At 38.1% G+C, this 22,745-nt stretch overlaps 1 protein-coding gene across 3 annotated transcripts in view; it reads left to right on the forward strand.

Moving 5' to 3' along the window:
- LOC126475252 (mitochondrial ornithine transporter 1) overlaps positions 1–12,583 on the forward strand; it is a 97,409-nt gene extending 84,826 nt beyond the window's left edge. For all 3 annotated transcript variants that reach the window (XM_050102954.1, XM_050102955.1, XM_050102957.1), the window contains exon 7: positions 12,034–12,583. In XM_050102954.1, the coding sequence (XP_049958911.1) occupies positions 12,034–12,152 (119 nt within the window). In that variant the 3' untranslated portion in view covers positions 12,153–12,583. The remainder of the gene's footprint in view (positions 1–12,033) is intronic.
- Positions 12,584–22,745: the final 10,162 nt, after the last annotated feature.

Here is a 22,745-nt window from a genome sequence, read left to right on the forward strand (position 1 = left end):
GTAATAGTGAATGCTTTTGTATTTACTATTTGTTCTTTTAGCCTCCTCCTGTTTTATTTTTGGTTGGAATTATAATCTTTTGTTATTCTTCCTTGTGTGAATATTTATAATTTAATTATTGAAAGAAATAATCACGTCTAATGATTATGAATGGCTTAGATGATTCATCCAGTGTGTAGTAGCGGGAACTATAAGAACTTTTGTTCTCTTTTTCTTGCAATTTCTTCTTTTTGATAGAGCTCACAAAAGACAGCATGTTTGTGTGCTTTCCATATTCAGTAAGTGTGTTAAGACTGTCAAAATAATTATTTATTTTTCAGCATCTTCTTTTGTTTAAATTTTTGGAAGGAAACAGTATCTGTCTCCAAAAACTGCCAATATTCATTGAATGTGAATAATGCAAGTAATTAAATATTTTCCTCCTGTGGTGGCTGATGCGTTTGGCATAGATCCTATTAAAAACTGTCCAAGTCCTACAATGCTAGAAAAAATATGTTACATATGTTATTTCAGGAGAAGAAGTAAAGGTAACAATTCACTGAATAGTGGAAGAGCTGAGTCGTAGAAAGCCACATAAACTATACAGAATACTTTACTAGCTTTTATATCAACCCTTTTTCAGACAACTATATAGTCTCTCTCTCTCTTTTTTTTCTCAGATACAAACATAAACAACTATATAGCTACATTTTCCCAGCTGGAAAGGAGGCAGGGAGCAGGAGGGAGGGTTGGGAACAGTGGTTGACTGCTGGGAGGGACAGGTAGCAGGTCCATGTGATAAAATCTAAACAAAAATGTACATCTTGAAATAATTAATTTTTATCCATGTGAACAGCTTGTGTGATGAATCAAGAGCAGTGACTTATAAAGAATTTTTTTGGGTTATTAAGCACCTGACTGGTTTGATGCAGCTTGGCATGACTTTCTATCCTGAGCCAACCTCTCTGTCACAGTAGCAATTGCATCCAGTGTCTTAATTATTTGTTTGATACATTACAATCTCTTTCATTATCGTTTTTACCCTCTCGTCCCCCTCTACTTACATGGAAGTTATTCCCTGATGTCTTGACACATGTCAGACATACTTAACGTAATTCTTTAAACATGTCCAATGTTACATGAATGACACCATTCCAGGATGTTGGATTGCAAGAGGAGGAGCAGAAAACGAACCTTAGTGCTGGTGGCCTCCCAGGACTCCAGACCTCAAACTTGTGACTTATGTCCCCCCCTATGTCTGACACTCTTGAAAGTCTGCAACATCGCATTGTTGAAGCTATGAATTCAATAATGAGAGACCAGCTGCATTGTGTGTGGCAAGAAATGAGGCACTGTTTTGATATTTGTTGTGTAACATGTGGCACTCGCATTGAATGCATAAAAATTTGAACTTTCCTCTTTTCAGGAGTGTTGGAATTATATTTCTATCGTTTGTAGTTTGGAAGCAATAAATGTTTGAAACCTGTTCCTCCTTTTTGAATAGCCCTGTATATATGAAGAAAGAATGTTCATAGAGAGAGAATTTTTCTAAGGGTTTAAATGCCCTTATACCATAGTTAAATACATAGCCTATGCTTGGTCAAATGTTTGTTTGAGCAATTTATAAAAAAATTGAAGTGATTTGGTCAAGAACTTTCAAGAGTTTTGCTAACAATGGTTCCCCTTTACACATTATACATATATTTACATACCTTATATATTTCAAAAAATATGTTGCCTAGTCTATCTGGACATTTAGTAGAACAGTGTGTAAAAATCTTAATTGGATTGGTCAAGGAGTTTTCAAGATTTTTTTGGTAACAAAATTAAACAATGCCTTATCTGTATGTTGTGGTATAGATATACCTACATATATTAAAAAACATATAGCCTATGTCCGTCCAAATGTTTGTTAGAATATTGTGTAAAAATGTGAAGTAAATTGGTCAAGAACTTTTCAAGATTTTTGCTAACAACATTTCATGTATACACTTACTGTTTTTTAAAGAACCTTTATTTATTTTTATTCATCAACTTTGACTTTGTCCCATACAAAGTTGTACCTCACAGATATATTACATTTGTGCCAGAGCTTTTTCCAATTTTGGAAGGCCTTCTGGGACTCACTTTTCGTTACGGTGTTCAGCTCCTCCAGCAATTCTGTTTTTGTCTTCGTCGATGGTGGCAAAATAACATTCTTTCACAGTTCTCTTCATCCTCGGGAACTGAAAGAAGTCACAGGGGGCCACATCCAGCGAATATGTTGGCTATGACAATGCAATGATTTTGTTTTTTTACCAAAAAGTCATGAACAGGCATTGAGGTGTGAGCAGGAGAATTATCATGACGCAGTTTCCATGAGTACTTTTGTTCTGGTTGTTTCATGCAAATGGCACATAACTTCTATGTGACCATAAGGCAGAAACTCATGATGCACTATCCTGGGATGATTGGCTCTTGGTTTCCAAACCATACCCCTATGCCCTTGTTTTGTCACCTGTTATAGCCTTCTTTATAAGATCTGGATCATTGTTGGCTTCATTCAACAAGTCCTGAATGATGTCTACATGACATTGTTTATGGTCTAAATTCAACAATTTCGAATCAAACTTCAGTGCTATATAGTTCATGCCCAAAATATCCAGAAAATGTTGCTTAGGAGGAGCCAGAGGCTATGCTGACATCATCAGTAACCTCTCTGATGGTGATCCAGCAATTTTCCAGAACCATTTTCTTTACTTCTTCCACATTGTAAACAGTAATTGTTGTGCTAGGGCATCCAGGGGAGTCATTGTCTTCGTCTTTGGGTCCTCTTTGAAATGTTTATGTCACTCGTAAGTACCCTTGTCTTACTTATAATAGATTTGCCAAAAGCCACAGTCAACATTTCGAATGCAGTGCTGCACTTTATTCCATATATCAAGCAAAATTTAATGCAAATTCTTTGAGCCACCTTTCCCACAATTAAAAATTCACTGATCACTCGAAAAAACATATAACCATTTTGACTGTCAACAATAAACTAAATATTCATAGGTGCTGAAAATACAAATATACCTCTAGAACATGTGTACTGACAAGATGAATTTTTTTTGAAAATCAGACATACATACTGCTCAAAATTTTTTGAGATTTTTTGCTAACAACTTATCCCCTTTATACAGTATGTAATTTACGTCTGACCAAATCTTTATTAGTCTACCGCATAAAAATTGGAAGTAAATCAGTAAGGAACAATTTGAGTTTTTTGCTAACTAAGTTTCACCTTTATGTAGCAGATATATTTACATACCATGAATATTAAAGATATCTAGCATATGACCATCTGAATGTTTATTGAAGTAATGTGCAAAATTTTGAAAAAAATTATTGAAGAACTTTATGAGATTTGCCTTGCCCAGTTATTTAGTATACATACATACTTATGACAAAGGAAAAATTCAGAATAGAATGCAACAATGTTGTGAAAAGAAAAGTTGCTACTCAATGTATAGCGGAGATGCTGAGTCGCAGACAGCCACAACAAAAAGGCTTTCACAAATATAGCTTTCAGCCAGTAAGGCCTTTGTCAAAATTAGATCACACACACACACACACACACACACACACACACACACACACACACACACGCACGTGAACACAACTCACACACATATGACTGCAGTCTCAGGCAACTGAGACCACACTGCGAGCAGAAGCATCAGTGCATGATGGGAGTGGTGACTGGGTGGGGGTAAGGAGGAGGATGGGGCAGGGAGGGGGAGGGATAGTGGGTAGGGATGGCAGAAGGTGACATGCTGTTGGGGAGCACACAGGGACGAGGTGAAAAGAGCGTAGGGCAGGATCATTCCATACAGCCTAGCCAATGGTCATCGCATCTGCCGTGACATGCAGTCCCTCTCAAAATATACTGAGGATCTCACTGAAGCCTTCACAAACTGTAATTATCCTCCCAACCTTGTACAAAAACATATCTCCCAGCCTTATCTTTCCAGTCTCCCACCACCTCACAAAGTCCCACTGTCCGGCCACAGAGAGGCATTCCCCTCGTAACTCAGTACCATCCAGGACTGGAGCAACTGAATTATGTTCTCTTCCAGGGTTTTGACTAACTCTCGTCCTGCCATGAAATGAGAAATGTCCTGTCTACTATTCTTCCCACCGCTCCCACAGTGGTATGCTGCCGTCCACCAAACCTACACAATATATTCATCCATCTCTACACAACCCCTGCTCCCAACCCCTTACCTCATGGCTTATATCCTTGTAATAGACCTACATGCAAGACCTGTCCTATACATCCCCCACTCCAGTACAGTCTCAAACATCACCTATCCCAACAAAGGCAGGGCTACCTGTGAAACTAGTCATGTGATCTACAAGCTAAGCTGCAACCACTATGCTGCATTCTATGTGGGCATGACAACCAATAAGCTGTCTGTCCACATGAATGGTCACTGACAAACTGTGGCCAAGAAACAAGTGGACCACATTGTTGCTGAGCACGCTGCCAAACATGACGTTCTTCATTTCAATGAATTGTAGCCTGTGTCTGTTCAAATGTCTATTAGAGTATCATGTAAAAAACTGAAGTAAATCACTCAAAAAGTTTTTTGAGATTTTTGGTAACAATGTTAAACTACGACTTATCTTTATATAGTAGTATAGATTATCCATCTTGCCCTATAGCTGACACCTATTTTTCTAAGAATTTCTAACATGTTGCACCATTTTACATTGTTGAATGCTTTTTGAAGGTCAACAAATACATTTGAAGGTGTCTTGATTTTTCTTAAGTCTTGCCTCCATTATGAAGTGTAAAGTCAGACTGCCTCTCTGGTGCCTTTACTGTCCCTAAAGCCAAACTGATAATTACCTAAGAGATACTCAATTTTCTTTTACATTCTTCTATAAATTATTATTCGGAGCATATGAACTGTTAACCTGACTATGTTGCTAATTCTCACACCTATCTGCTGTTTGTATCTTTGGAACTGTATGCTTGATATTCTAACAAAAGTTTGATGGTATGTCCCCAGTCTCATAGAGTGTACACACCAACAATAGTTATTGGTTGTCACTTCTTCCAATGATTTTAGATATTCCAAAGAAATGTTATCTGTGCCTTATTTGATCCCAAGTCTTCCAAAGCTCTGTCAAACTCTGACTGCAATGGTGGATCTCGTATGCCTTCTAAATCGACTTCCATTTCTTCTTCTATCACATCACCAGGGAGTTGCTCCTCCTTCTCATCTGGACCTTCAAAGTATTCCTTCTACTAACCCACTCTCTCTTCTGTATTTAGCAGTGGGATTCCTCCTGAACTCATGCTGCTAACACACATGCCTTCAATTTCACTGAAGGTTGTTTTTCATGATGAACTAACCTTTGAAAGCCAAAGAAAACTATCAGCATGGCTATGACATTTGTCCTGACCTAACGAGACTTTTTTGGTCTTGGATAACCATTCCTGAACCTCATGAGAAGATTGAACCTTGGTTTCAACATTGTAACCATAGACCCACATCTCGTCACCAGTTGTGATACTCGTAGGAACGTCTCGTTCTCATTTGTGAAATCCAAAAGTTCTTCACAGACTGTGACACAAAGGTCTTTCTGGTCTTGATTCATGAGCTGTGGGATGAACATGACAGTAACATGATGCATTCAAAGATGCTGCTTGAGGATATCATGACATGATACAACTGAAATGTTAATTTCTTCTGCAGTCTCTCAGTCGGTCTTCAATTAGCACACACAGTTTGGTTGACATTCCTGACATGGGTGTTGTTGATAGACACTGAAGGACATCCTGAATGAGGGTCATCTTTAACTTCCATCTGGCCATTTTTAAACCATGTGAATCATTCATAACACCAACTAAGGCTAAAGTACACATCGCTGTAGGCTTCCTGCATCATTTGGTGCGTCCCTGCAATGGTTTTCTTGAGTTTCATGCAAAATTTAATGCAAACACATAGCTCCTCTAATTCTGCGATCTCAAAATTTGCAAACTGTGTCCTACTCAGTACAGCACTGAACAAGAACTAACAGACATACAAAGGGCATTCAAAAAGTTTTGCACAGTTGTCTCTAATTTTTTTATTCTGGAGGAGAATGAAATTTTTTGTTAACCTACTTGGAACATTTAGCTATACATTGAGCCTACTCAATGTAGCCTCTCCATCAGCTGTGACACATCTGGCCCAACGTTCTTTCCATGATGTAAATGCACTTTGGTAAAATTCTGGGGATTGACTTTTACACCATCACTTGACACAGGAAATAAGGTCTTTCTCATTATCAAATGTTTTACCACAGGTGGGTCTTCAGATGACCAAAGAGGTAAAAATCAGATGGAGCCAAGTCCGGACTGTAGGGAGGATGAGCAACAATTTTCCAACCCATTTTCCTGATTTTTTTCCTGCATCATAAGGGCTGTATGGGGTTTGGCATTGTCATGGTGTAGTCTGATGAGCTGACCCTGATACCACACTACCCAATGACAAACGAGTCATTTCAGCAAGCTGTAATGTCATCACACATCTGTCATTTAGGATGATTTGATCAATGGTCTCCTTATTCACATCACTCACTGCTGTCGTTGGTCTACCGCATCGTGGATTGTCCGGTAGAGAGAAATCACATTCTTTAAACCTCTGCAACCACTGCTGGATACTGCTGTGATCCACTGTGTCCTCCCCATAAATAGGGAGCAACTTACTGTGAATTGATGTGGCAGAGTCATTGCTGGTCTTGAAGAGGAGATCCACCACTGACCATTGTTGCAACCTGACATCTACTTCACGGTCCATTATAGCTCACCTGTAAATAAATAAAAAAAAAACTTTTATATACCAACTTATAGCTAAATCTTCCAAGTGTGTTCACAAAAAATTTCATTCTCCTCCTGCAAAAAAGAAAAAAATTAATGACGACTTTGCAAAACTTTTTGAGTGCCCTTTGTACAACAGTTAAACTTCTGGCAGTTACACATTAAACACAGGTGTGTACAGAGATACCAACTGTATTTCTCCCCAACACACCACTGGCATGAAACTATGAATGTTCTGGAATTTTTTGAACAGACCTTGTATGTTGAATTTGTCCTAGCAATGACCATTTTTTTTTCTCCATTTCTTCACATTTTTTTTAATGACAACTTCACAAAACTTTTTGAGCGCCCTTTGTACAACAATGAAACTTCTGGCAGTTACACATTAAACACATGTGTGTACAGAGATACCAACCATATTTCTCCCCAACCCACCACTGGCATGAAACTATGAATGTTCTGGAATTTTTTGAACAGACCTTGTATGTTGAATCTGTCCTAGCAATGGCCATTTCTTTTTCTATTTCTTCATATTTTTCCTGCAGCCATTTTGTCTTAGCGTTCCTGCACTTGCTATTTATTTCATTCCTAAGTGGCTTATATTGATGTAGTTCTGCCTTTGCTTAACCATTTTTACACTTCCTTCTTCCATTGTTCAATTGAAGTCTTTCTTCTGTCACCCAAGGTTTCTTCACAGTCCCCTACTTTGTACCTATGTTTGTCAGTTCAACTTCTGTGATTGGCCATTTTAGCAATGTCTGTTCCTCTTCAACTGAACTGCAACCTGTGGTATTCATTAACGCAATATCTACAGCCTTAGAGAACTTCCAACACACATCACCTCTCCTCAGTACTTCAGTATCCTCTTCTTTCCTCATTGATTCTTCTGGTAAAATTAAACTTCAGCCTACTCTTCATCATTACTACATTTGGTTTGCATTGGGTGTGCCAAAACTTTACAAAATATGATTTAGAATCTCTGCCTCACCACCGTGTAACCCATCTGGGGTCTTCCCATGCCGCCAGGCTTTCTTCAAGAATACTTTCTCATCTTGCGATTTTTGAACAATATATTCACTATTAGTTAAGTTTACTGTGAAACTCCATTAGTTATTCTTCTTGTCATTCCTATTGCTGACCCTATAGTCTCCTGTAACACCATCATCATTTCCTTTCCTATTTTCATCTTCCTTTACTACTCATTCAGTGTCCTTTTATACTCTCTTGCAACATCGGCACGTACACTTGAACTATTGTTGTTGGCATTAGTGTGCTGTTGATACTGACAAGAATAAACCTATCATTGAATTATGCACAACAAATCCTACTCTCTTTAAATTCCATTTGCTGCTGGTATTACCCTTTATTTGACCAACTAGAAACCCTTATCTTCTTTCCATTTCACTTATCTGATCCCTGCTGTATCTAGACTGACCGTTGGATTTCCTTTTTCAGATTTTCTGACTTCCCAACCACAATCAGACTTCTGACATTTCACTCTTTCATTGTTACTTTTCCCTTGATAGTCCCCCTCCAGTGATCTGAATGAGGGGCTAATCCAGAATCTTCATGAAACTTTTCCAATTACAGGCAACTTGTCCTATGGATACACACAGTTGTTTTCATTGCCTTTACATCCTGTCATTGTTTCCCACACTGAGGGCAAGAGGGTACCCCAAACTCTGTCCAGCTTCTGCCTTTTTTGACAATGCCATTGGCAAAACAGTGGTGAATTATTTAACTTATTATACCAGATTTTGGTCACCATTCCTGATTGTATGTGGTCTCTTTAATAAGTAATGCAACAGTTTCTTCTGAAAGCAGGTTAGTTTTAGCCAAGACTCCAGTACACCATGTCATTCCTCATTTCTTTTGCTTCAAAATGCTATTTTTCAACATAATCTCCGTTCAGTGTGATAGCATTATGCCACCTTATTGGGAGCACCTGTATGCCCACATTGTATCACTCAACTGGACGTCAGAGCCATCTTGCTGCAGTCAATAACCTCCCCAACACCCATGTCCTACTTCCCGCAAAGTGCATCCTTCATTGGCCCAAACAGATGGAAGCTCTTTCGTTAGGTGGCGAGGAACGCAGCAGGCAGACAATTCGAGTACCCCAACAGGTGGATGAGTGCATCAACATTTCCAACAGGGATGTCCAGTTGACCAGTGAGGTATCCGCACATTCCAACATTGCATGAGTCACAGCTGTGTGTGGTTAGCCAACTCACAGAAGGTCAGACAGGTTTGCGTGACCTTGCTGCAATGATAATAGATGCCTTGCCTAACAACTCACCACACTTTTGTTCACTGACAGGTCCCTGTTGACATTCTACAAGTGTCTATGAATATCCATGATGATGCTCTGGTTTTCTGCCAAAAGAAACTCATTGACAGCTGTCTGCTTGGAATGCACTTCCTGTACAGACATAATTTTGAAGACTATGTCTAGCACCATCACCACCTGATGGAACCACGATGCCCCACAACAAATGCCACATTTTTTCAACCGAAACTGGCTGAGAAATAAATGTGTTGCATTACTTACTGAACACCCTTCCTATTTATTCAAAAGTTAAGCAGAGAATGGGACTGACCGAGATACCCAGAACATTTTGATTAGTAACCAGTAGGGAATTGAAAATGTAGCCTCTATTTTTGGCAAAATTTGCTTCTATTTTTGGTGAAATTTGCATCTACTATTTTTTTTTGTAAATGGTCAAATGCACAAATTAAAAGGTTGTCACACTATATGCTTGAAGACAAAGCCTTAGTGGTTAAAAATTGGCTGTTAAAAAACTGAAATTATATCTGATTTTTTTCTTCTTTTGCTTTAATTTAGACTTTCAACAAATGATTGTTTCTGTTGAGAAGCTGCAGCATTTGGCCACTGGCGAACAGAGTGTTTCTCTGATCTGAGGCATTTCTCATCATTATCTTTCTTTTCCCAGCCTATTCATAACAGCAAAATCTACAGAATGTTGTTTTTGACCTTTTGTAGGTATTTCTAGCTGTGTGACTCACATTTGACAACACCACAGAAGAACCTGACAAGGTACTTACAGCCCCCATCCATGAGCAGTCTGTCAAACTTTACTATGTTCGACAATTATTTGACTGTGTACAGTGCTGGGTAATGTGTTAGTCAAACATAGAGCATGTTTTATGTAATTGAGAGAAATTTTGATTGATGGTAAATTTGACAAGATGATGGACATTGTTTGTGTTAATGTTTCACCACATATGGTTAGTGAAAAAGGGTTTTATTACATTTTATCTTACTATATGGTGTGTTTCCATAACTCTGGAAACTATGATCAATGATAAAGGCAAAATAGCACAGGCAATTACAGCACAGTAGAGGTGTCACATATTTCCCGGCCACACATTACACAGGAAGAGGTTCAGAAGCAAATCAATATTCTGTGCATAACATACAAGCAGGGGTGCAATAAAATAAAAGAATTGAGGTTCTCCAGTTCCCATGGATGATGTAGTTTATATGATCCCAAATTGCAGTATTTTAATGAAATTTCACTGGAGGACCAAGTAGAAGAGAATGACTTTTCACATATTGTGTCTTCTTTCTCAGTGTGAGGGCAACCTAACTCTAAACAAGTTATTGAAAGTTTCATTGTCCAGTCGGAAAAAAATTTGTTGTAATCATCAGGTTCAGAATGTAACATTTCTTTTAACAGGTTTATCCTGTGAATATTTATATCTCATTTTAAGCCATTTTCAGACCAGCATCTTGCTTTCTTCTTCTTCTTCTTCTTTTTCTTCTTTAAGCACACCTGCAGTTGTAGGCATTCCCATAAGTCTCTAAAAGCAGTATACACAAACAGCATCTGCGTGAAAAGTGAAGTTAAATTGATACACATATTGAAAAATGTATGGGACTTGTTTGACAAATCCTTGGACATACAAGAGCAAATTTTAAAAATAAGTCTGATCATGGATGGATGCCTCTAGCACAGAAGTAGAATAAAAATAACTGTATTCACATGTTAGGGGAAGACTTTCAGCATGGTGAAAATACCTTGACAGGATTTGTTATCCGGTCATTGTAGTGCAGAGTACAGATACTATAAACTGACAGTCTGCCATGAGTCTAAACAGACTGGAAATATGACTGCCAGGGGGAAAGGGATGGTGCAGGGAAACAAGGCCCATCTCCCTCTTGCAGGACACACTTGTAATCTGTGTTTCTGCGAAACAGAGCTGATAAATGGTCTCAGGGATCACTGTTACATTCTTGTGTCATGATGATCATAATCGAACTCCGCAATGGACAAGGATAAATATTTTCCCTCATTTTAGAATAAGAAAAGAAAACAATCAGTAACACACAACACAAAGCATTCGGTAATAGCTACCTTGAAATTCCTTGCTGATATTGGCAGGGTCGTAAACCAGGTACTTTAGGCCCAACCTGTAATGGTATTTGATGCAACAACAGTTCAAAACACCCATCACCTAAAACTGCCACATTAACTGTCCACATTGTACACCCTATTGAACTTTAGCTATCAGACAAACATACATGTTTCTTTGTCCTAAGTCACTAGGTCTCACCCCTCAGTCCAACGTTGCCATACCGGCATGTGTCATCTAGAGACCACTCAATCACCCCACAGTTGGTGTGGCATGAGAGCATTGAGTGTGCTGAAAAGTTGTTGCATTCATGCACTTCATTTTGCATACATTTTCTTACACAAATTATCTTTCTAAATTGAGCTTCTCCAATGGAATGATGTACAATACTAGTAACCAAAAGTTGGTTGCATTTTCAATATTTACATGCAGAAAATAAAGCTGTTTCATACTATTGATGATAAAATAACTCACCTGGATAAATTCACTATGAAATAGCATTCATTAGGTAAGTTAGCATATTTGCATTTTGAGGCAGAATTCACATCTGTATTCACAATTATCACAAATGCAAATTTATCATGTCCCTAACAATCAAAGACACTACTCCCCCGCCCCCCCCCCCAGACCATGGTCACCATAGCAGTTCATTATAACTTGAGAAATTAATTATTAGGCTTATGCGCTCTTCAGATCGATGTTAGATATTTACAATAAGAACATTACTTCTTGAAATTTAATCATTGAAAATTTTCGCTTTGTATCAAACAATTAATTATGATGGAACTGTATTTTATATTATTTCAGATATAACTAATAATCTGATGTTTTGTGTTTGCCAGGTCCATATGCACTCTACAATGGCCTTCGACCAACTGTTGTCCGTACAATTCCTGCCACTGCAACATTGTTCCTTGTGTATGAGAATAGTAAGAAACTCATGCACCATTTTACTGACTGAAGTATTTAAATAGAAATGATCATGCTGCACTAGAATGCATAAATTGTGCAAAAGTACTGTAATGTGGGTAATAGTAATATATTAGCCAACACAAAGAGCATGTAAATCCACAAACTCACCTAGGACAGTTAACTCTTGAATAATATGAGGGGCATCATTTTGTTACTTTTTGTGAAAATATAAATAACTATATTTTAAAGACAACATTTTTCATAAGGAAATGTGATGAGCATTGGAATCATTCACCCAGTATGGCAGAGCTATGTGGATGTACGGTATGCACTCATAATGCCTGTGTAGAATTCTTTTGTATAATTTCCATAAACTTACAATGTAAGTTTGTTTGTATTTAAGACAGATGGCTGGCTATGGATCATTTGTCAAAAAGTGTGAAATCAAGGTTAAGTTTATAATAAAACAAATTACAAATACTTCTTCATCCTGTTCAGCAACGTACATAAGCCTGTGTGATTCATACTTTGGGTTAACCTAGTTTACTGTACAGATAAATACAAGACCATGCTTTTTGTTAACTGGATTCTTTGACTTTTAAAAGCCAAAGTGGATTGAATGAGCTAAATTGACGGGTCCAGAAAAAAGATGTCCGTCAAATTTAGAGCGTGTACCATGCTGTCATGCTCTTTGAAGCATTTTTTTGGAACATAGATTATGTTTGAGAGAATTGTTGATTGGTGTCAGATTTGATAAGATGGCAGACATTGTTTGTGATGATGTTTCACCGCACACGTTTAGCAAAAAAGAGTTTAAGTACAGCTTATCTCATGTATTATGAGCAATTGAAACTTTGATTAAGAATTAAAAACAAAATGGCACTGGCAATTTACCAAAATGGTAGAGGTGTTGTGTCTTTCCCAGTCATATATTATGCAGGAAGAGGTTGGAAAAAAAATCAACAGTCTACTAACGTCAATGCAAGAAACACTTGCATTGGTAGGCATTCCCACTAGTGTCAAAATACTTAATGACACAAACAACATCTGCTTTAAAAGTGATATTAATTGACAAAGTTGTTTCTACGTGTATGAGCTTATTTGACAAACTTGTGGATAGAAATAAGCAAATGTGATAAACAAGTCTGATCACATATGTGATCTTTTATTTTCAGTAGGTCAAAATCTGTTCACGTTTTAGGTAAGTATTATGAAAATCATGTTCATTACATTACTACAAAGAAATATGCAAGCACTCCTTTACCCTTATTGGCATCTATAATTGGAAGGAGAACAATATGTTACAATTTTAGAAGACGTATTTGTGTCTTATTATTTAATCGACATTGTTCAATAATTCTATGTACCTTTTATATTTTGTTCATTTTCTCCATAATGATTGTGGTTGATTCCATGGCTTCCTTTAATGGGTAATATTGAAGAAAATGTATTGTCAGTCACAACTGAACATGGTTTATTTCAAAACATGACCAGTTTTGTGGTTATGCACATATTCAGGTAATTACATTCAATTTTGTCTTTACATATTCGATGTTGGTTTTCATTGATTAACATAAAAGAATCATTCCATGCCATGTCATCTAGAAACTGGAGCCATCGCTGAAATAATGGATGTGGATATTTGAGCAAACTGTGTTTTTACATTTTTGATCAATTCATTGATAAAAACATGCACAGTAATTGTGCCATGTCACAGTCAGTCACTGACAATGTCAAAACTTTTAGATTCCACCTTCTGATTTTGCTGAAAATAGATGACAAATGAATGGACTGTTGCTTGACATTTTCCTAGTGGGAACATTGCAGTGCACCCTGAATGATAAATGAATAATTTTCATCAAAATTCATTAGGCTAATAAGCTTGTCTTCCAGTGAACCAAAATTGAGGGATTTTAGGTGCAAACACTGATGTTTGAGGAGGTAATGATGGCTTGGTGAACTCCAATTTTTTTCTTTTTTTTAATTCATCAATAGATGGCTGTTTTGATTGGAGTTTTTTACTCATGTCGACTTCCTCTTCATTAGGACTTCTGATATTACATTCCCCAGACATTAATAAGCAACTGTAAAATATAATTAAAATGTCAGATATAATGTGAATGCCTGTGGAATATGGCCATATTTTCACAGCGCCTCCATTTTCTTGTTTTTTAGAACATTTTTAGGTGGTTTAAAATATGACTTTTCTAATAAAAATGGTTCAAAAGAGTGCAGATGATACTTTTTTTTGTAAAAGAGGGCTAGAAGTACCCATTTTTGGTATTTTTTACAAAAATCATCAAATTTGCACTCAATTTGTAAACTACTGGAAAGCAGTAGGAGAATAAAATTTGTGATGGTAAGTTATTAAATGCAAAGTTTCACACTTTTGTGCAATTACTTCCAGAGGCATATCAAGCAAAACTTCATATGTTTTCAAGCAGCACCTTTTTCAATGAACTTCGCTTCAAACTATTTGTATGAAAATTATTTATGAACATTTTTGTTGTTATTCCACTTAAGAAAGTGCAAAAAGTTGCATGAGTTATACTAATTTTGTTTCAGTCAGGGAAATATTACCAGAGATTTTATGTTTTAAAGTTTATGAAAACTCAGGGGAGCACTGCTGAAAGCTGCACTATGTAGTCAAACAAATGCCTATATTTACACCAGTATTAAGTGTACAAGTAAAACTTTACCAATGTTCATTTGGTAAATGTGCTAGTGTTCACATAAAATTTCATAAAAATTCATGATGTTGTTGCAGGAACATTTTCCAAAATTAACCAAATGGAATAAAATGGCCCAGAAAACAAATTATGTGTTGTTGACTAATGAGACAAAAGTGAAAGTGACAAGAGTCAGACACACAGGTAAATGACAACAATGGGCTTCCCGAGCATTCTTTTTTCCTGAGCAACAAAACAAGCTATTATAACCTAAACTCCTTGAGCGTACTTTTCTTGAGCAACAAAACGAGCTATTATAACCTAAACTCCACATGTGATGAGACTGTTCTGGATTGCTTAATCTGGAGTGGTACTCATTGTGCTTTTGCTTGAGGAGGCCCAGTTTCTGGGAACTGCGATGTTTTACCCATGTGGACAGAGTCTGGCACATATTTCATTATGTTACTACTAGGTTGATTTGATTTGCACGAGGAGAGAAAAACAACAGTGGTCTCAGCTCTCTATTGCCCACTCTGAAACTGGATTTATTGTGCAGTTCTGCTCCTTGTTATTCTAGTAACGCCAACCAGCACACTTAAATAGTGGGAGACCCTTTCCCTGTACTAGTTTTCCTCATTATATACGATTTCTTCAGGATTTACTGACCTGAATATTCAGTGTCTTTTGACTTCCAATACTTCACATTGGAAAATTAGGTGTGGTGTGGTTTCATGCCCCTCAGAACTTTGTCAACACCAAGGGGCTTTGTTTCCGTAGCCATCATGTCTAGGTGTTTCTTGAAGTTTCCATGGTCAGTCATTAGTCCTATCATGAGTTTAATATGTCTCCTCTTCAAGTGCAGGATTACAGAGCTTCTCTTGAAACATGGCTTCAGCATCATTAGCTTGTCATGTTTCTTCTTTCTCATATAGCCAAATAATTCTGTTTTACCATTTCCTTGGTGATGGAGTCATCACACCTCTCCTGACCAGCCTATCAGCTTGCTCACTACCATTAATTCCCAAGTGACCAGGGACCCACGGCAGATTCATCTTATTGCTCTCTTCTTGTCTCACAGAAGCATCATGGCATTCCGATACGATCTTTGTTCTCATTGAAGAGGCTGATAGGGATTTCAGACCCGTTTGGCAGTGTGAATAAAAGTAGATGCTATGTTCCTTATAGCATATGCGCAAATTCTCCTCTGCGATACTCTGAGAGCAGATATTTCTACCTGGAGTACCATGGCCAGTTTCCCTAGAGAGACTGCACTCTCTAGTCAGGCTGTACTGTGTATAACCCAGCCCCAGCACCTTCAGATGTTTTCAACCTGTCAGTAAACCAGACTGTGTCTCCTGAATGAAATTGTGTTTCATTCTTCCACTGCTCCCTTCTTCCAATTGTTATACTGAAAGGTTTATTGAAGCAGCTGAAAGTTATTGTATGGTCAGCTGGTACACTCACTAAACTGGTGAGAGTTCTGGCTGCCCTAAAGATATCCAGTTTATAACCCATATGCCCCTGCTGCTGCCTTCATTGCAATGGGTGCATGTCCAGCATGATCTCCGTCCCAGCATTTGGTAAGCTGATAACAATGCCTGTGTGGCTAAGCAGGCCAACCCCTGCACCTTGCCAAACTCCTTAGCAGCCACCAACTTTTTTACTTTTCTACTATGGGCCCAAAAATTATTGTAACTCTTATTATAGTGGTGTATATCCAGTATATAATACTGGGGTTTTGACCCCAGTTTTTACCACAGGCCCTTCTAGTCCTCATAAGAGTACCTTTCGCTGTGGAACATATTTATTTATTTATTTATTTATTTATTTATTTATTCATCCGTAGACAACTTGTGTTGTATGGATGTCGTCAACTGTATACATGGAATGAGTATATACATAATAGTACTTCTGGTAGCACATATTTCTATGGTGCAACTTAATCATTTGTACACAAAACAAATACAGACCAATCTTAATTAAAATAAATATAAATTTACAAATGTATTCTTGCATGGATTACACAAAACAAATACATACCAATCTTAATTAAAGATAAATATAAATTTACAAAGGTACTCTTGCATGAATTGAGGTGAACACATGTCATTTACAGTATTCTTTGACAGTATAGTAACATTTATCTGCTAAATAATTTTTTGCAGCTTTCCTAAAGGCATGTATTCCAGTTTCAGCTTTGATCTCCTCTGGAAGTCTATTATACATTTTTAATCCATTAAATAATAAACTATTTTGGGTTTTTGTTTTGTTTTTTCGTATGAGATGCAAATGGTGGCAGGATCTAGTCCAGTGTTGGTGTATAGATCTGTTTTGTGTGTACTGGTCAATGTGTTTCTTTATATATATCACAGTCTGAAAGATGTATTCACATGGTACTGTCAAGATTCCCATGGTTTTGAATAAATCAGTACAGTGAGCTCTCTTGCTGCTTTTTGTTATTATTCGTACTGCCCTCTTTTGGAGCTTGAAAATTGCTTGTATGTTCTGCACATTTGTACCCCAGAAGGTTATGCCATAACTAATTATTGAATGCACATATGCAAAGTATGTCGTCTTAGCACATGAACTATTACATACTGACATAATTATCCGGAGTGCATAGCAAGCAGTAGCAATTTTCTTTTCTAGTGCTGCAATATGGTCAGTCCAGTTAAGCTGTGAGTCAACATGCATTCCTAGGAATTTTGTGTTTGTGACACAATCTATAAGTTCATCTTTAACTCTTAGGCCTATGTTATTATGTTTTTTATTTATGTGGAAATTAATACTGTTTGTTTTTTTAATATTGAGGGTTAATTTGTTGCTTACTACCCACTTGCATACATGATCGAGAGTTTCTTCAGCTTTGTCTCTCAATTTGTCTGGTGGCTCGTCACTGATAAGGATGCTGCTATCATCTGCAAATAGTATTGCTTCCCCGTATTTGACACTCTGGGGAAAATCATTGATATATATTAGGAAGAGTATTGGCCCTAACACACTTCCCTGAGGGACTCCTATGTTAATATGTTCTGGTTTGGAAATGTGTTTTGTCAATCTGCTGAACTTCGTTTGTGAGATCTCTACACACTGTACCCTATTTTCCAAGTACGATTGAAACCAATTATTTACTGTTCCCCTTATTCCTAGTGCCTCCATTTTGTTTAGTAGTATTTTGTGGTCTACCGTGTCAAATGCTTTGCTAAGGTCAAGGAATATGCCTGTTACATGTTCACCTTCGTCAAGTGCTTCTAAGACAAAATTTGTGAAGTGAGCTACTGCTGTACCTGTGCTTCTTCCTGGCCTGAAACCAAACTGTTCTTTACACAGTAGGTTGTACTTGTTTAGGAAATCCATTAGTCTCTTTTTCATTATATTTTCTATTACCTTGGAAAAGGATGAGAGTAATGAGATGGGCCTATAGTTTTCTATATTTTCTGGATCGTCTTTCTTAAATAGATGCAGGACTTTTGCACATTTTAAGTATTCTGGGAAGCAGCCTGCAATGAAAGATTCATTTATGATGTGTGATATTCTTTATGTGTGGGGTAGATGGTAGTTTTACATCCAATGTTACCCCTAGATACTTCACTACCCCCTTTAGTGGCTGAATTTCACTGCAGAACCTTAGATTCCAGTACCTGTACTGGATATGCTTCCTTATAAATGGTAATAAAACCATTTCCTTGGGACTGACCTTTAGTTCCTATTTTCTGCACCTGTTCTGTACAATGTTCAGTGCACATTGTGCCATTGTTCTAACAGCACTAGCAAATTTGCCAAGCTTTACAATGATTTATGTTCTTTCTACTCAGTGTGGTATTAATCTAACTGCACATAGTGGTCTCAGTGCCATTCTCTTCTGCAGCTCTAACTCTGAATTTGGAGGTAGTATTGCTAAAAGCCCCCTCAATATTCAGGAAGATGCAGAAAGCAACTTCTTGAAATTGTAGAGCTTTTTTCAACTTTCCCAATGAGTTGGTGAAGTGCTGTCTCACACAATTTGCTTGTATGGCGCATTTGTTGGTTTACATGTACAGGAATATCAGTTAACCTAACATGCACATTAACCAGTTTTTATAATGCCTTTAGAAGAAAGAAGGACATGTTGATCATTCTAGTACCATTAGTCTTGGTATGATCAATTCTCCCTGGCTTCAGAATGAAAACAACCCTCACTGTTCTCCAAGCATTAGGAGTGATTCCTCTAGCTGGGCTGATCCTAAATAGTCTACATAAGAATCTAGTTAATCCCTCTTCTGCTTGTTGCAGTAGAGCTGAAAAGATTCCCTCTGGGCCTGGTGACATGACTGGTTGAAACCTTCCCACCACCCACTGGACTTTTTGAAACCAACACATTCTCTGGCAGATTCTCAGTTCTCTCGTTGCTTACCTTTAAACTAGTGCCTCTCGGGAACAGACTCTTGGTTTGTGTTATTGGCCAGAGTGCCTTGAAGGAAATGAGTCTGGAGAAGCACATCCAGCATCTCACTTGCTGTGCTTGCATACCCACTGCCCTCTTTCCTTATAGTACCTCCTGGATTAGTTTTCTAGTGAGCACTTTATGAAGTCTACTGCAAGCAGCTGTACCGTCCATTTCCTCACAGAATACCTTCCAGGATGATAGTTTCAACCGCTTAATCACAATGTTGTATTTGACAAGGGCCTCCCGATATTTTTTTGCCCATTGTCCTTTCTCTCTCACAAGGTTGAACAGTACTCTTAGATGCTTCCTTAGTAGTTCAGATTGTTGTTACACCAAGTTACATTCCTGTTCGTGCACTTCTTCGTGGCTGGGCAGTTTGAGGTCACAATGGCAGATGTCTCTGTGTTTGCAATTTCCTCAAAATCTACTGGATTTATTATCAGAGTTCTGACTTTAGATAAGCCTGACTTTGGGCCTGTCCTTGATAAGTTGTCCTATTTCAAACCAAACTTAATATACACATGGTCAGATAAGTTTGGTTCCAGTGCCACGTGTCATTGTTTTATGTAACTACCCATTAGAACTGATCCAATAGAAAAGTTAATTTATGATGGTGTGCTGAAAAGTAATGACTCCAAATTTTTATGTGAAAACTCTCAAAGCTTTTGAAATGAAACAAATGTTATTAATGTTCTACATCTTTATTCTTCATGTCTACATATTTGCAGACCTCTGCCACAAGAGAGCACCAAATTATAGTGTGTAACATAGCAGTGTATAACTTAACTTCGTTGGTGTTTGAGAAACAGCATGCTGTAACGGAGTTTCAAATTTGAGGAGTTTGTCTACAAAACAGAGCAACCTTTTCTTCAGCATGATAATGCCAGACCACATACAAAAGTTGTGACATCTGCAACAATCCAATCCCTTGGGTTCGTCATTAATCATCCTCCATACGTTCCCAACCTAGACCCATCTTGATTTTCATCTGTTTCCAAAACTTAAAGAACATCTTCAGGGACTTCACTTTGATGGTGATGAAGCATCACAAGCAGAGGTAAGGTTGTGGCTCCATCAAAAAAGTCAAACATTCTACAGTGACAGAATCAAGAAACTGGTCTCTCATTGGGAGAAATGTGTTCTTCACCAAGATGACTTTGTTGAGAAATAAATAAGTGTATGTGAAGAATACAGTTGTAGAACATTAATGAAGTTTGTTGTATTTAAAAAGCTTTAAGAGTTTTCACATAAAAAATTCGGAGACATTACTTTTCAGCATGGGCCCCGTACTTCTTCACTTCTTCTGTTCCTGAAGGTAGGTTCCCTAATCCTGTTCAGTATTTCCAAGTTATTGTTGAGTAGGTATTCAGATAGGTAGGCCTACTTACCTCTGCTGTTGGTGTCACTGCTTCACCATGCCATGTTGTGGGCAATGGAATGTTAACCAGCCAACAGCTATGAGCAGCTGTCTACCTATTTCCTCACTTCCTGGGAAGGAGGAATACTGTTCTTATAAGCAAAATAAGCTGAGGCCAACACAGATTCCCTTATGTGTCATTCTCCACACTGTTTCATAGTGCTTTACCTCCTCCCATGGAGATATCTTGGGCACCTTAAGCCAGTCCACTGTTCCCATCCTCTCACAGACAAAGATAAGAATATCATTGTCGAGACAGACCCTTTTGAATATGGGACCTGGACTTGTCTTCTCCTCAGTCTCCTCAAAGAGAGCCATTTGAACAAGCTCCATCTGTGTGAGGTTATGTTGACCAGTGGATATTCCTGTTGGATAACCACCACCCTGAAAACCGAGACTGCAGTACTATAGGTATTTTTCCATGTTTCTGCCTTGGCTTTCTCTGGATCTGATTAGCCTGAGAAATGGGGGTATTAGATTCCTTCCACGTTCTCTCATTCACTTTATTAATGGTAGAAGGGGTCTGTTTGTCCTCTTCATTCTGAGACAGTCTTTTTTGGAGCTCTTAGTTTAAACACCTTTTAATTCTCTCCAGTTATGTTTAGAAGCCATCTTTTACCTTCCTTTTCTTTTTATTCTTTGAGAAGTTTTATCTTCTGAGCCCCAGACAAGGATTTAATCTTGACTCTATCCAACTGCTCAGTGACAATTTCTACATTTTGAGCTGATCTATCACTCAATCCAGTTGTGGAAACAGCTTCCATTTGTTACAAACCTGATGTTTATGCATTTGGGATTTCATCATGTTCCTCACATTTGGTTTTACTGTTTTCTGCAGTCTTCATTTTGAGCTCATGAGAACTGAGGATTTATTTGGTCAACAACACAGAGCCCCATGCGGTGTAAGGCTAATTACTCATGGAGGTCGCCCAGTCCCCTGAGGATCCATTAATGACACATCTCCCCTTGGCATGGATTGCATCACACTTTGGGTTGGGTATCTGGGGAATTGGGGAAGGACTATGGGAATGGATATCGGAGAGGAGGAAGGGGGGGGGGGGTTGTTTGCAGGACACTTTTTGTCTGGTTCATCCACTGAGGCCTGTCTGGCATAGGAGATATTGCCAGTAGCTTCACTACAGCTGTCATAGCCCTCAGCTTCCCATGAACACACAAGCCTCTTCACTCGCACGGTCAGTGCATTGGAAAGGCAGTGTCCTCTGTAGAGGTTATTACTAAGTTTGTTTTATTCCTTGTCTGAGGTAACTCTGAATATGTTGGATGGAGTCTGCAAGTATCTATCTGTTTCCTGTGTGCTGTGTTGTTTTGTAAGCCTGAAGTATTTCTCTGAATGGGAGCAGAATGTTTGAGAGTTCATGTGTGCACTTTCCTATCTGGCAAATATCTAGTGATCCAGTCTCTAATTGTTGAGTCTCATAGGAGTTTTTACACTTACCATTTGGGCCCACAAATCTGCAACAGTGACAGAGATCCTTTAAGCATGCAGTACAGTCTTCACAGGACTCTAATTGTGTTTCCTGACACTGGTATAACTCTTAAGATGGCAATTACTATTTTGGTTTTCGTGCCTTGGTCTGATCACACTGCACAGATTTCAACTAAAGACAAACTATCTGTATCCATAGTGGAACACAACTTGTGGTCACTGCAAGTACATCTTGTGGGGACCAAAAAAGGGAAAGTTCTTTGAAGATCTGCATAGATTATCTTAAATGTACTGAAGTGATGGTTGAACTGGTGCAGATATTTTCCCCACTTATCAACTTCATCTTTACCAGAATGGAAATGGTGGAAGTCAGTTTGCTAATTTCTTCCTGATAAGCTGCTAGCTGCTGCTGCAGTAGGCCCATTTGTTGTTATTGGTGTTCCTGCTACATGGTCATTTGCTGCTGAAGTACATCCAGTTACACCTATCATTGCAGTCAATTATGGCATGTTTGATGTTTACACAATATATGTGCCAGGCTAGTATCATGCAATGTTTACAAAATATATACGCTAGACTGGTATCATGCAATAGCACCACTAATGAGTGAGATTACCCAAAGCAACCATACACCATTAATTACTATTACTGCATGACCACTCTGCAGTTCACACTCACACGTC

Source organism: Schistocerca serialis, chromosome 4, assembly GCF_023864345.2.
Source record: "Schistocerca serialis cubense isolate TAMUIC-IGC-003099 chromosome 4, iqSchSeri2.2, whole genome shotgun sequence".
Classification (NCBI taxonomy): Eukaryota; Metazoa; Arthropoda; class Insecta; order Orthoptera; family Acrididae; genus Schistocerca; species Schistocerca serialis.